At 38.5% G+C, this 16001-nt stretch overlaps 1 protein-coding gene across 1 annotated transcript in view; it reads left to right on the forward strand.

Moving 5' to 3' along the window:
* pdzrn3a (PDZ domain containing RING finger 3a) overlaps positions 1-16001 on the forward strand; it is a gene marked incomplete at its 3' end in the record, with an annotated part of 24406 nt that continues 8405 nt past the window's right edge. Inside the window, exons 1-3 of the mRNA XM_081387477.1 lie at positions 1-820; positions 3802-3888; positions 6725-6832. Of these exons, the coding sequence (XP_081243603.1) occupies positions 107-820; positions 3802-3888; positions 6725-6832 (909 nt within the window). The 5' untranslated portion in view covers positions 1-106. The remainder of the gene's footprint in view (positions 821-3801; positions 3889-6724; positions 6833-16001) is intronic.

Below are 16001 nucleotides of genomic sequence, written 5' to 3' on the forward strand. Positions count from 1 at the left end.
GACCTGAGTGAAACTAGTAGTTTATTCTCTCATTTCATCCGCGTGGGAACTGGGAAGACAGCTCTTTCCTTCTTTCGGAGTCGTTCCCGTACGTCACGTCAAGAGTATGGGCTTTGATTTAGACCGTTTTGAGGGTCCCGTGGACCCGGACTTAATCTGTAAACTGTGTGGGAAAGTTTTAGAGGATCCTCTCAGCACTCCGTGCGGACATGTCTTCTGCGCCGCGTGCGCTCTACAGTGGCTCTCCAAAGTCAGCAGCTGCCCTGTCCTGTGCCAAAAAATCACCACTAAAGAGCTAAACCACGTCCTGCCCCTCAAAAACCTCGTTCTCAAGCTGGACGTCAAATGCGACCACCGTGAACGAGGCTGCAACCGGGTGATGAAGCTCCAGCATCTTTCAGAGCACGCGGAGATGTGCGAATTCTCTCCGGTCAGATGCAGGAATGAAGGATGCGACGCGGTGCTCATCCTGAAGGATGTGGCTTCACACATGCGGGAGAGATGCGAGCACAGGGCGGTGGAGGTCTGTAAGGATGGATGTGGACTGGTGTTGAGCCTCAAGGAGAGGTCGGAGGACCACAGCTGTCTCCAAGCACTTAAGACACACATCTGTCTCCTCCAAACCAAAGCGCTGAGTCTGGAGGAAGAGCTGAAGAGTCAGTCCCTGAGCTTCAGTAAGAGAGAGAGGTCTCTCCTGTCCAAACTCTCTGCTCTCCACTGCGAGCTGCACATCACAGCGCTCACATTTCAGAAGAAAATCACCGAGTATAAGAGCAGGATTGACTCGCTGTCAAACAGATGCCTGTTGCCTCTTGATAAGGTCAGTATCGTGATATGGTGTGATATGGTGTGAATGGAGTGGACTGTACAAAAAAACAAACAAAAAAAAACAGACACGTTTAAATTTGTAGGCTAAGTCATATCAAAGTGGAAACTGCTGTAAATTGTATTACCTTTTCGCTTTGAATTTAATTATGGATCAAGATTAAACTAAGAATAGGCTACTCTTAAAAACAAGTCCTTTGAAATGGATGGAAACAAAGATATTGTCAACATGATGTGAACATTTTGACAGTGAGGCCATGGGACCCCTCAAAAGTGCAGATTAATAACTGGAAAGTGATGACAAGGCCTATTAATGGTTTGAGGAAAGCAAAGAAAAGAGTATTTCTTTTGAAATATGGAATATTATCTAAAACAAAAAGGCATCTTTGGATTTACAACATGTAGGCTATTATAGTTAATGGCTTTCATGTAATTTCTGAAAACAAACTATCTGAATGAAATTGCTGTTAAAGGATTAGTTCCCCCAAAATGAAAATTATCCCATAATTTACTTAACCTCAAGCCATGTGTATGGGACTTTCCTCTTTCAGCCAAACACAATCGGAGTTATTAAATTATATCCTGGCCTTTCCCAGCTTTGGAATGGCATTAAATAGAGTTTTTGAATCTCCAAAAAGTGCATCCATCCATCCATCCATCATAAAATAACCAGTGGGTTAGAAAAGGCCTTGGGTTGTAAAAAAATTATAATTCATATTTAAAACTTTATAAACTACAATCACTAGTTTCCGACAACAGCTTTGCGCACATTCACAAGATACATGGTTTTTGCGAGAGCCGCCGATTCTATTCTATATATGGATATTTGTCTTACAAAAACCCATCGCTTCGCTTCAGACGGTATTTATTAAGGCATTTGTGGATTACTTTTATGATGGATGGATGGGCTTTTTCGGGCTTCAAAATCTAAATTACCATTCACTCCCATTATAAAGCTTGGAAGAACCTGGATATTTTTTAATATAACTCTGATTGTGTTCGTCTGAAAGAAGAAAGTCATATATATCTAGGATGGCTTGAGGGTAAATTATGGGATCATTTTCATTTTTGGGTGAACTATTCCTTTAATATATTGTATAATATTAACACTTGCCTCAAGAGCTACAACAAAAATATGAAGATGTTTCAGATATTATAGGATGGCATATTGGGGCCTCTGTAACCAAATCTTTTTCTGAAGTTAGCATTAGCATACCAAAATCAGCTTTTTACCTTAAATTATACTAATAACCAACATAATTAAATCGATGGTACGATAGAAAGCCACATGATGAATCAGTTCATCTTGAGTAGCCTGTCCATAAACCATGACCATTACTCATATATAGACGTTTACAGGGTCATACACAGACTGAAGACCATTAGAATAACACACAACACTAAAATAATGCAATAAACATAACAGAAAATGCAACACAAAACACCCTAATGTACATTATTGATAGAATAAATGAGAAAAAGCTAAATAGTTGATATAAAATATAATCACATGTGATGTGTCACATAGGTTTTTTCTGCATTTTTACATTATTTACAATGTATACAGTAAGATTCTACTACAAAACAACTTCTGGAAGCCTCTGATTTTACATTTCTCATTACTCTCCCTTCACTCAAAACACTTCACTGCCACCAAGCCAGCATTGTCAGTTCATTTTCATGTCAGTTTAAAGCATTCACACTTGAGTGATCTAGATCTGAACAAAAGAAACAAAACTCGAACGTCTTCATTCTGTATTGAGATGCATAATTATGGTGTCTCTCATCTTATGCAAGCAGTCTGAGTGGCATTCTGAGAGGATAGTCTGTGAAACCAACAAACTTAAGACATAAGTCTAATTGAATTGACATGAGGCATGTCTTGTGGACTTCAGGGACATAATACGTTAAAGGGATAGTTCACCCAAAAATGAAAATGCTGTCCTCATTTACTCACCCTCAAGTTGTTCCAAACCTGTATGACTTTCTTTCTTCTGCTGAACACAAAAGAAGATATTTTAAAGAAGGTTGGTAATTAAACAGTTGCTGGTCCCCATTGACATCCATAGTATTTTTTTTCCTACTATGGAAGTCAATGGGGTCCATCAGTCGTTTGGTTACCAACCTTCTTTAAAATATCTTCTTTTGTGTTCAGCAGAAGAAAGAAAGTCATACAGCTTGGAAACAACTTGAGGGAGAGTAAATGAGGACAGCATTTTCATTTTTGGGTGAACTATCCCTTTAACAAAAGAGTCAGACTCTAATCAAGAGCTCATGATGTTTGTCTCACTCACTGTGACAGATTTCCGCCTGCAGCTTCTGTTTCAGCAGGGGATGTCACTGCCAGGGATGTTTGATAGACAACTCACTTAAAGTTCAGATATTTTAAGGCTATCTTAAGTCTGTCATTCTTGAAAAGTCACAGGCCTTGCCTTGATTTCCACTCGGGCACATCTGCTTCATGACAGCTGATCACACCCAGCTGCTGAGACATTTTGATATCCGTCATAAAACAGTAGATATTCTCAAATAAACCCTTTTCCACACCTGCCGCTAAAACAAATCTCCTACCTTCCATAAAACTACCAGATATTTGTATTTTCGCCCTGATCTGAAGGAAATAAGTGTGGTTTAATTCCTCTGCAATTTCTTCTGCATACTTCACTGTGTCGTGAGTGTGATATACGCCTGGCCACATGTTCATAAATTATTTTTAGACATTTATAGTACCTTTACTGTGATTTTGTCAGGTGTCTCTGAGGGTGTGATCTGTCTTCACTGCTTGATATATGAAAATACCCTGAAACTCGTGTGGCTTTTCCGTTTCATTGGGTAACTAATGGAGAGAGCCCCGCTTCTTAGGGGAGAGATGGTTAGTGTGGTCAGTGAAGCTGTGTTGAAACCTGCTGTATAGCAGTCTGTTGCAGCGTCTGAAATATGTCTTCTTTCTGTTTCTCTCTTCCTGTCCTATCCCAGGGAGAAGAGACAAGGAGCCTTAAAGTCACCCTACACAGAACATCAGGATCGCTTGGATTCAGCATCATCGGAGGAAGATTGTGTGAGGTGCGTAAGCTTACTTTGCAAAGAACCATGTATAATATGGTTTTTAATCATCATTTTTATTCTTTATCCATCCGTGGAACATAAAAGCTGATATTTAGCAAATGTTCAAGTTGCTTATTTCCATACAATGGAAATGAATGGACAAAAGAATGTACATTACGTATTTATATAGATGTATAATATATATTATACGGATATATATACATATGACAGAAATAGAAGGGTAATGCAATGAAATGCATGTTAAGTGTAAAGTTCGTCTTTTAACTCAACCAACCCCTCCATTGTAAGAAAGAAAAACAAAATCAGCAACTAAGCCATGTGTAAAAAAGATAATTGCAGATCGCACTATTTGAGCTCCACACATTTCTCTCGAGTACACTGTGTGAAATGCGAGCGTGGGAGCCATTAAATTCTCACATAGATTGTGTCCAAGTGGAGAGGAGAGAGCAAGCTGTGGGTTTGGCTTTCACTCACATCACATTCTCTTCTCTAATCTAGTGGAGATTCACCACAGGCTGTTTACCACCTGTTCACTCCTAATGGACAGCCTCAGTTAACCTGTTTTCATGCAAGTTTATCCTTGCTGTACATACATTTATGCATAGAGAGCGTGCCCTTGAAGTCAGGCTTATGGACCATTCAGAATTTAATTGAATGCCTTTTACATTCTAATTAAATTCCCAGAATGCTCTAATTTACAGAGCCAAAAAACGTGAAGGGGTGTACAAGATAAAAACAGAAAAGTCCTTGAACATTTTGTTGGACTAATTAAAGTCTTCTGTTGTGTAACTGTAAAAAAAATAAAATAAAATACTAATACTAATTAAACTAATTTTTTTGCTTTGTTAAAAAAATAGCTATTGATTTTTAATTGTAAGCTATTGATCTAAAAGTAATTGGCAGGGGTTTTTTTTACCATTAATAGTTTAGACATACCATAATCCTCTCTGGTCACCACCTGTACACACTCCACAATCACCACGTCTGCCATCAGTTCCATCAGTTCCTCTATAAAGACCAACACCAAACACACATCCTTTGTCCGGTCACGTTTACACATAGCGTTTGTTTATCTTGTTTTGTATTACCTAGCCTATTGAGTGGATTATTAAAGACGTTATACCTGATCTTCATCTTCATCATCGTGTTTCCTGCAACCGTTGGTGACAGTCGTAAGGAAAGAATATCTACAATACATTGATTTCTTGAATTGACATTTAAGCTATTGAAAAAAATACTTAAAGGTGCATTAAGCAAGTCTCTGAGTTTTTGCAGAACTATGCCCCCTCTGGCGGCAAGCGAAACTGCAACCAGAGGTGTGCATGCTCACGGACAAAAGTTTTCTTTTTTTTATCTTACGTGGAGTTTGCGTTGGTGTTTGAAATGAACTATAAGCAGGTCTCTTACAATCCATCTTCTACGGAGAATGCCGGCGAATACACAAACCTGCCAGGCATAGCTATGTGAGCGTGCCGTGAACGCGCATGACGTCACGCCCAGTCTAAAATTCCGGCCCGAATCCCTCTTATTTATTTTACTTTACAGGATTATAGAGACAATCTCAGTGATCAGAGAAGGGCTCATTCAGCCCATCAGGCAATTGTTTAAGCATGTATGGGTTAGAAAACGGGTATTTTTAACATGAAAAGTTGCTTAATGCACCTTTAGAGTCTCCATGTAGTCAATAATTGTATCCCTTAAAACTCATCTTTGATCACCATAATGGCATATTCCTGTGAAAAAAATTATTCATGCCTTAAAATTAAAATAGCTTGAATGTAACTACACCCTTGCCTCATTCAGTAACTATGAATATGCAAATGAGCCCCGCCTCCCTCCACTCACTTATACAATGTCGTATACGAGTCGATGTATCAGAATGGTAATGCGTTTTATGTATCGCTCTCTATGTTTGACACATAACGGTAATTAATATGATTAGCCTTTGGCGTGACTATGTTATCAAACAGCTAATAATGTGTTGCTAATGCCACACAAACTATGTTCCCGTTCGCCATCTCAGAGTCAGAGTCCTTCTGAATATCAGCATTCTTAGAAACTTAAAACGTCAGTGGAGAAAGGCATATAGTTCATCATGACATTGTAATATACATAATATACATAATTCACCCGCTATATTGCAAAATGTACCCGATTTTTCATATCAACAGAAAAATATGTGATAACCTGGCTTCTCTTGAGACTTCACTGCCTCTGAGTGGTCATAGTTAATGATATGCTAAAGCCTGCCAGCACATTGAAAAACTGCCACAAATAAACATCAGAGATTTCAACCGCGTCTTTTTCCACTGCAATTTTAAGGAGAAAATACTCAGCAATGGTGTTGACTTATGAATTTGCACATGGTTTGTCTTAAAGCATATTAAAAACACCACATCAACATTTAAAACTTGATTTTCACCTTTAAAGTGTAATTTTCCCGATTGTAACTCAACCCGATTTGTATTGTTACAATGCCGGTAGTTTATATGTAAATAAACAATGTTTACTTGTCCTACGTCTTACCTGGACAGAGAAATTCATGTTTATTTGTCAGCAAAAGTCATTTACGCATTTGCATCATCCGGCGGACTTTTGACAGCTCCAAGGCAACATGCTCAATGCATTATGGGTGTTGAAGTTTTCCTACCTATTTGGCAAAAGGGAAGACCACAGCCTTTTTTTCTCTGTTTTCTCTAGTCAGGTAACACAGATTTAAAAATGTTTTCGCCTTTCTACTGTCGAGTGAGCTACGTTTTATTGAAAGCCCATTTTGCCAGCGGTGAAGTACCCCTTTAGCTTGTCTAATTTTCAACATTTGCTTCTATCTAAGGAACCAGAGGAGCATGAAGATATCAGTGATGGGATCTATATATCCAAGATAGTGGAAAACGGAGCAGCTGACAAGGCCGGACTGCGTGTTCATGACAGGATCATTGAGGTTTGTCAGTGATGAGGATGAGTTGATTTTATGGGTGCAAAATGTATTTTCATATTGCATATAGAGCACGTCATTTGCACAGTTTGTGAAGGTTTTTCTTGGACAGGATGAAGGCCAACACGCTGGATGCAATCAAACTCAAAAGGGTCACCAAGACAACCACTAGACAGATGGAAGCCAAAGTAGATAGACATCATACCGCTAGTCTGAGCTCCTCAACTGGTGCCAATGTTTTCACAGTCTGTCTGTTAGATTTGTCAGATCTAGTCAGACTAACAATGTTGGCGCCATTGTAGGTTGATTTCACACTGGGCAGATTCCTTTAAAAGGGGTGTTAGTCTGTTCATCCAGCAGTACTGTTTCAGTTATTCACACCTAACAGGAACAAAATGTTTCATCTAACAAAAGAGAACGTTGTCTATAAGGGCACATAACAATGACAACACAACATCAAGATTTAGTAGCTTGTAAATATCAACAAAAGAGCAAACAAAACCTCATCTCGCCATTGAATGTCTAAGAAAAACCCACGTTTTTATCGAGTGGCCTCTTATACAAGCAGAGCAGAGCATGATGATTTTTTTCTTGACTCACTTTGTCTCATGTGGGCTCTTTGCTGTCTGTCTGACGTGATGAACATAACAATGGCAGCAGAGCCTTTTGAAATCTGTGCATCACACCAGAGTTGTTCCCCAAAGAATGTATGATACAACTGCTCGTTTCAAAGAGGATGTCAGCCATGGAGCTTTTGTGGTGGTCTCAGGGCTCCCCTTTATAAACTGAGAAGGTACAGTTGGTTCTAAATTGTCGTTTCAAATCTGTATGATGTGTTTTTCATGACATACAAAAAGAGAAATTATAAATTATAATAATAAAAACAATTGATATGCCTTCTATGCTGTATTGCAGGTTTTGGATTTTCCATAAATAATACAAAGCTATTGTACGGTGCATTGAATGCTTGGAATCTAGCTCACAAATAGACTACTTTTATGGTGCTTTTTCTTGATAGTCATGAACATAATGAATATTAGACTACCTCAATTGGCACTGTGTATGCATGGCTATATTAGCAGAGCTCGACAAAAAAAAAAAAAAAAAAAAAAAAGAAGAAGAAAAAATCAGCTTGAGATTTATGTTTTCCCTGCCAACATTGTCACTTTCCCTAACATACAAAAATTCTATTTAGATTTATAATTTATTATTTTAGATGATCATTTTACACAAATGTATCATTTTCAGCCATACATTCACAAACCCTTTTGACTGAAAATGATGGCATACATGGCAAATGTAACGAGACTGTGGCTGAAATGAGCGCACAACGAAGAATAAACAGGAACAGTCTTTATTTGTACTAACTAACACACAGGAGATCGCTGGAGAAGTCACATAAACACAACCACAATACCTAACAATTATACAAAGGAAACTAAGGCAGGCCACACACTTGAAGATTTTAAGCACGATTTGCAACCCCCAACGATCTTGGGGGTGTGGCCTGATTCTAGGCTTCTCGCTACCGACTTTTTGTCCAAATAAATCCTCAATTGTGCGGTGTTATTACAATTATTTTACTGCTCCCGATCGCGTCGGAGCCCACACAATCCCAAATCGTAAATATCAAACATGTTTGTTTGATATTTGCTGGCTGACATCTTCTTTGAAACCAGCAGTTGTATCACGCATTATTTGGGGAACAACTCTGGTGTGATGCACAGATTTCAAAAGGCTCTGCTGCCATTGTTATGTTCATCACGTCAGACAGACAGCAAAGAGCCCACATGAGACAAAGTGAGTCAAGCAAGAAATCATCATGCTCTGCTCTGCTTGTGTGCATTTAGAGAATTATAATGCTAAAATCGGTTGAAACTGCCCTTATGTCTGTGGTCTCCCACAGTTTTTAAATCGATTAAGATTTGAGAATCGTGCAGAGTGTCCCAGGCCTAAAGGCTTAAATACATGGAAGAGTAATCAACTGAACAGAAACAGGTGCGTTGAACTAATTAACAACCAAGGAAACTAACTAAGGAACACAAGGAAAACAACCAAAACACAATGAAACTAAACCAAAACATAACATGCATGTTATAGCAAAACATTACTGTTTTGTTTTTCTAATTGTTAACTTATTCTTCCGGAAAAAAAAAACTCAGAAGCAGAATCCTTGATCTGTCACAGAAAACGTCACAGAAAACCAAACGTTTATGTTTTCAAGGTAAAAAAATGCATGTATATTCCAAAAATGTAGCGTTGGCCTATGGCTTTTTTGTTGAACCCAGATTAACAATTGTTGGTTTGTTTGTTTTCTGTTTGTTTCGTTGTTTTTAGGTGTGTGGTATAGCAGGAAAATTTGCATGCTGCAATGACAGTTAGATGGATTAACTTAAAGGAACACTCCACCGTTTTTTGAAATAGGGCTTATTCACCTTCTTTCCTACATTTAGATAGGTGGGCAAATGCATTTTTGTCTCAGTGCATGCATTGTTTTAGTTTGACAGGGTCGGCGCTAGCTTAGCTTAGCATAATGAATGGAATCCTTTGTTGCCATCTAGCATGGCCTGAGTAAAAGTAATAAAAAAAATAAAAAAAACCCCCACCTAATTACTTCTTGTGGCCTGCGTATTCACAGGTACAAATAGCGATGCAGATTAACACTAGGCGATTTCCTATGCAGATATTGACTTGGGACTATATTAGGGGGAAGCACAGGCGAAGCACTGCTACTTGGGCGCAGAGATATCACGCCCCAAGTAGCAGTGCTTCGCCTGTGCTTCCCCCTAATATAGTCCTCCTTAATATATAAGTCAATATCTGCCTTGGAAATCGCCAAGGCAGATGTTTAAATTGTTAAACATAACCACTGCAAAACTTTATACCTAGATACTAAAAAATTTGATGGTGTGGTGGTTATTTTAGACATGCGTTTATAGGGCCAGAACTGTGGGCTTGGCAAGCTCACTTTGTAAAGTCTGGCACAGAGAAGCTCTTGTGCTTCACAGATTTGACTGCTTGTGCAAAAAAAAGTAAAAAAAATAAAATAAAAATTTGACTAAAAAGCTTCATACTGTAGTGTGTTGGGCAGCCAGCCATTAATTTGCATTAGTGTGTGTGTGTGTGTGTGTGTGTGTGTGTGTGTGTGTCTGTGCATGAGTTCAAATGTCACATGCCTTCATTGCTTCTGGTTGGACTACTCAAGTATATTAAGGCGTTGCTATAATCATATAATCCTGTTTTAAGTCATTTAGTCTTTACTTTATAAATAATTTTGCCAAGGATACAACAATCCAAGTGTGTCAGTAAGGTGTCACTGATTGCACAAACAGAAAGGAATCAGGGTTCAGTGTTCAGAAAATTCCTTTGACATTTCAATTCGTGATCTTAAACAGATTTGTGCTTCAAATATCCATTATTAAAATTTAATTTAATTTTTTAGCATGTTATCATACAACATATGGGATATTTCCAGAAATGATGTTAGATGACATATATTAGATTATATAAATAGAACTATAGAAATATGAACTAACCTAGAACTATGGAACAAATTATATATATATATATATATATATATTAGGGCTGTCAAAAGATTAATCGCGATTAATCGCATCCAAAATAAAAGTTTGTGTTTAAATAATATATGTGTGTGTACTGTGTATAATTAAATTTGTATGTATAAATACACACACATGCTTGTATATATTTAAGAAAAATGTGTAATTTATATAAAAAAAAATATATTTATATATAATATAAATTATATATAAATATATACAGTATATGTATGCAAATATTTCTTAAATATATACATGCATGTGTGTGTATTTATATATACAAAATAATTATACAGAGTACACACACATATATTATGTAAACACAAACTTTTATTTTGGATGCGATTAATCGTGATTAATCTTTTGACAGCCCTAATATATATATATATATATATATATATATATATATATATATATACATAAAAAAAACATTTAAAGAAATAAAACAATTATTTCAGCTGATCCTGGTCTATAACAAGAGATGTTCACGGTTTTGCAGTTTTCCTCGTATGAATAGTAACACACGCTTTGAGTGCATTATGAAAGGTAACTGTAATAAATCTGTTTTCTTTGCATAAATAGAGGTATGAAGAGTTGTGAATGACCCCTGTATAGATCATCCATTTACAGGTTCAAGTGGCCCAACCCGGGGCAACAGTTTAAAAGTACCCCAATTCCGCCTGGAAACCATGGCAAACCTGAAAGGAAGTACCTTCTTTTGAATTCTGTGAATGTGTGCTATTTTTTATAGGAGCACTGAACGGAAAAAGGCACATCTTTGCAAAGCAAACCATTACAGCGCTTCTCTTCAAGTCATTTCAAGTAATAAAGCCATGTTTTCATGGCTTAATAAAAACATGCTGTACCTCCTTTCCTTCTTACAGCCTGTAAGGTCATCTTATATAAATAGCCAGAAAACAGACCAGACCTGTTTAACTACAGTATTATCTGAATTCACCAGTGTTAACAAATGATGACTAGAGGATAATGAACACTCTGGCTGTGCATGTGTTAGATGTACATTAAAGGAGTGAAAATTCATCATTTACTATCCACCATGTTGTTCCAAACTGTTTTATCTGTCATTAAACGTGATGAGGGTCAAATCAAAAGCGATGTGAATCTCCTGAGCCATAAACATTTTAGCTTGCTTCTACAAGTTTCTTTGAGCTTTGTGGAAACTGCAGTGATTTGTATGTATAGTACGTATTTGGAGTTTTGCACATTCTACTCAGTATAATGTGATGCCTGAATATAAAAATTGTACAATAAATTTGGACCAATCACCCAAAAATGAACATTTTTAACCATCCCTTTAATGGAAAATATTCAGTGAGGTTATATATATTTTCCTTTTCTTTTTGTCAATCAAAACTGCTGCTTTTTATTTGCTGGTGATATTATTTCCATTTAACAGAAGTAGAATTAGCATTTGAAATGTTGCTGTGATAAAGCAGGCAGGCAGACAATTGCAAAGAGCAGAATGTTATAACACCTCAGTTTGTTTTGGCGTCTGATTGGGTTTGTAATAAGGGTCAGCTGTCGGTGTTTGAACAGTTGTTGTTGTTTTATTTCATAAGCTCCATGTTCCATATATTCCAAAATATTCATGCTTAGTTCTGCAAGGAAGCTATGTAGCATTAGCACACTCCATGTAAAAGCCGCTCGACTCCCACCCCCAGAAGTTTGATGGGTTTATTTATGGTTGTTATTGTACAAGTTGTCCTAAATGTGCACAACAAGGTGTCGGTGTGGCAAGTGCTTTCATGTCAAGATGTTGAAAACAGGTTTACTGGCTCGTCTTCTGTGGAAATCCTGAGTGAGTGTGGTGCGACTGTGTAATTATAAAAATGTTGTTGATGTGACGAGAGAGTATCTTATGGTGGTGAGGGAGAAAGTGATTGTGGAGAGTGCAGCTCCTTTGCAAGCAATAATAGTCACTGTTTGAATCGTGATTCATTAGGATAAAAGCAAAGTGTTACAATGATTTTACCACAGTTAAGTGTAGAGTTGCACGATTCAGGTTAAATTGAGAATCATGATTTTTTGTGATTCTCCGCAAACACAGATTTGAATGTTCCGGTGTGATTTTGTCAAAGATTTAATAGACGCCGACAAATCATTGTCATTTAGGAATGAGATCGCATGAATGCTTGAATCGAGATCTCAATCTTTTAACGATTAATCGTCTAGCTCTAGTTAAGAGTAAAAAGACATGGTGAAATCAGTTACTTGATGTGTTTAGATTTACATATTCAAGGTGTACATTTATTGGTTTATGCATTACCTGGGAATAAAACCCATGACCGTGGCGTTGCTTGCGCCATGAAATACTGGAACGCTACATGGTGACTGTCGTACAGCCTTGAGTTATATTGTTTGTGTAAAATGGCCAATAGCAGACACCATTGTTCAATAAACAAAGGCATTCATGAATAATAATAACCAAAATAAGACTTAAATAGTTCAAACAAATCTGAATTGATAATGACTTGATCTGAAATTCCACTGAAGCACAAATACACCTGTGCGTCTGCCACTCTCTGTTCGTAGTGCTGTGTCAGAGGAATTGAACTGCTTGCAAGCAGCTGGGGTGATAGAACGCAATCGACGCCTCTGCATGGGTGTCACCAATTGATGTTACGCAGAAAAAGTCAGGTAAAATTAGGATGTGCACTGACCTCAGAGAGCCAAATAAAGCAGTGATTGTGAACTCTTTTCCATTGCCACACATGGATGAACTACTCTCTGTTCTAAAAGGTTCTACTGTTTTCTCTACCATCGACCTGACTAATGCTTACTACCGAGTGCTGCTGCATGAGGACAGTCGTGACCTCACGTCCTAGAACATAAACAAAATGGATGAAGTTCGCCACTCCTGTCTCGTGTGCTTTATTACTTAAAGGTGCTCTAAGCGATGTTGGGTGAAGTCACTTCTTGTTGACGTTCAAAGTATTGTCAAACAAAACGGAGGCTAGCTCGACCCTCCCTCCTCCTCATCCCGTCCCCTCCCCCTCCCTTCCGTGCTTCCTGAAACAGTCATGAACCATTTCGGAAAAACAAACTGTATTTACCCACCTGTCCAGCAAAAACAGAGCCACCTGAATGTCGGATTGGAAGCCCTTCTGCCGGCGGAGTTCTCGCCACCTTTTGAACGCTTTTTCGTTGTAAATTTGGGACTTCGCACGTTCCTTCTTCTTTGTTATTTGTTCATCGGAACGTCGTCTCTTTGGTCGTGTGTCGGCCATATCAAAATTCTCAAGAATATACATTTTTAACGTTAGTCGTTGTCTAGGACATCTCTCCTCTAGCTAACCCTCTTCATGCTTCTCTCTCCTCCACTCCCCCCCCCCCCCCCCCTTCATGTGCACGCGCACTAACCCCCCAACCCCCACCCCCACATCATTCTTGTCGGTTATTGGCTGGAACACTGTTGTTATGTTTCGTGGTCCAGGCTGGGCCAGTTTGGTTTTCTTGCCGTTTGTGGAGCCTGGGCTGTCTACAGAGACCGCGTTTTTTTACAGTGTGTTCAGGGGACAGGCAGCTAGCGGATAGTGAGGAGATGTTTGCTGTATGTGACAAAAAATGTTTTGGCCTAAAAAACGCATAACATCGCGTAGAGCACCTTTAATAACTCCGAACAGATACCACAACAGGCTTTGGTACACTTTTATATAAACATCCAGATGGATTAGAATAGCAGAACAGAACAGTTTATCTGACAGTCAGTGTGTGAGTCATGGTTTTCCTAAGATGTTCAAAAGAGACAGAGCTTCTCTCAGCACAGTCACGAAAGGTGACTCAGTCCTGACACTGTGTTCTTCCACAAACTGAATCATCTCTCCTCAGTTTACAGGCAGAAATCGAAGATATATGACCGCACTAAAATACAGCACACGGACACAGCTGTCCAAAGACATTATGGATCTCTACAAAGCAAAGAACAGAAAAAGCTCTCTATTTCTGTAATGAATCAGTTCAATTACCAGCCATTGCTGTGAGTTTCATGACAAATGTTTTAAATTGATTCCACACTGGAGGTTCCTGCAACTAAATTATAAGTGGGATGTTTAATTTCTGCACCACTTGCATTAGCAAACGTAATTACAGGAATAATGACTAACGCTATTGGTTGAGGAAAGTGCACATTAAATGCCACACTTCAGCTTTAGGTTGGCTGTATGCACTGCAGAAGACACTGCAGCTCTGTGATACACAACCTCGAGCAGAGATTTTCATTAGCCTGATGGAGCACTGAACCATGTGAGGGGATTATATAGACCCCAAGGAACAGCTTAATGATATCTGAGTATCAGCACACAATAGTGTGAAGGGACTTTTCGACCCTTTACCGCTGCTTTTACCATGTGCTTTCTCAGTGGTTACATGCATATCAAACATACTGTATGGAGTCACTGATCTGGAAGAGGCTGAATGTTACGTTTTCTTTCCCTCGAGAACGCCATGTGTCTGGTTGCAGTCACCAAGATTACTCAGCATTCGTCATACTTTTAGTTTTCTTCCCTTTCACCAAGTGTAACATGCTATTTCCATATGTACATATGTATTTTTTTACCCTTTTTAGTTGAAGCATAAAGAGATGAGACAGAATCTGTAAGCATCCCATGTTAGATCACCCACAGGTGCTCTAAGCGATGTCACGCGTTTTTTAGGCCAAAAAATTTTTTTGTCACATACAGCAAACATCTCCTCACTATCCGCTAGCTGCCTGTCCCCTGAACACACTGTAAAAAAAACACGATCTCTGTAGACAGCCCAGGCTCCACAAACGGCAAGAAAAACAAACTGGCCAAGCCTGGACCACGAAACATAACAAACAGTGTTCCAGCCAATAACCAACAATAATGATTTGGGGTTGGGGGGTTAGTGCGCGTGCACATGAAGAGGGGGGGGAGTGGAGAAGAGAGAAGCATGAAGAGGGTTAGCTAGAGGAGAGATGTCCTAGACAACGACAACGACTAACGTTAAAAATGTATATTCTTGAGAATTTTGATATGGCCGACACAAGACCAAAGAGACGACGTTCCGATGAACAAATAACAAAGAAGAGGGAAAAGGAACGCGTGAAGTCCCAAATTTACATCGGAAAAGTGTTCAAAAGGTGGCGAGAACTCCGCCGGCAGAAGGGCTTCCAATCCAATCATGATTGTTTCAGGAAGCACGGAAGGGAGGGGGAGGGGACGGGATGAGGAGGAGGGAGGGTCGAGCTAGCCTCCATTTTGTTTGACAATACTTTGAACGTCAACAAGAAGTGACTTCACCCAACATCGCTTAGAGCACCTTTAATGAATCATTCAAGAAGACCGGTTACTGGTTTGAATTAGTCAGATGAATATTTCACTGAACTCATTGAACTCACTGATTCAGTCAGAGCGGTGAATCAATCTGAGAGAAATAAATGTGAAGAAAACTTTAAGTTTAAGTTTCTATATTCAAATTTAATTATTTTACACAACCATTTAAAAGTTTAAGGGTCTATAAGGTTTTTGCAATTCTCTTCTGCTCACCAAGGCTGCATTTATTTGGTCAAAAAATCAGTTCAATCTGTAATACTGTGAGGTATTAATACAAAAATGTATTCATAATATAATAAA

Source organism: Scardinius erythrophthalmus (genome assembly GCF_964197995.2).
Source record: "Scardinius erythrophthalmus genome assembly, chromosome: 15".
Taxonomy (NCBI): Eukaryota; Metazoa; Chordata; class Actinopteri; order Cypriniformes; family Leuciscidae; genus Scardinius; species Scardinius erythrophthalmus.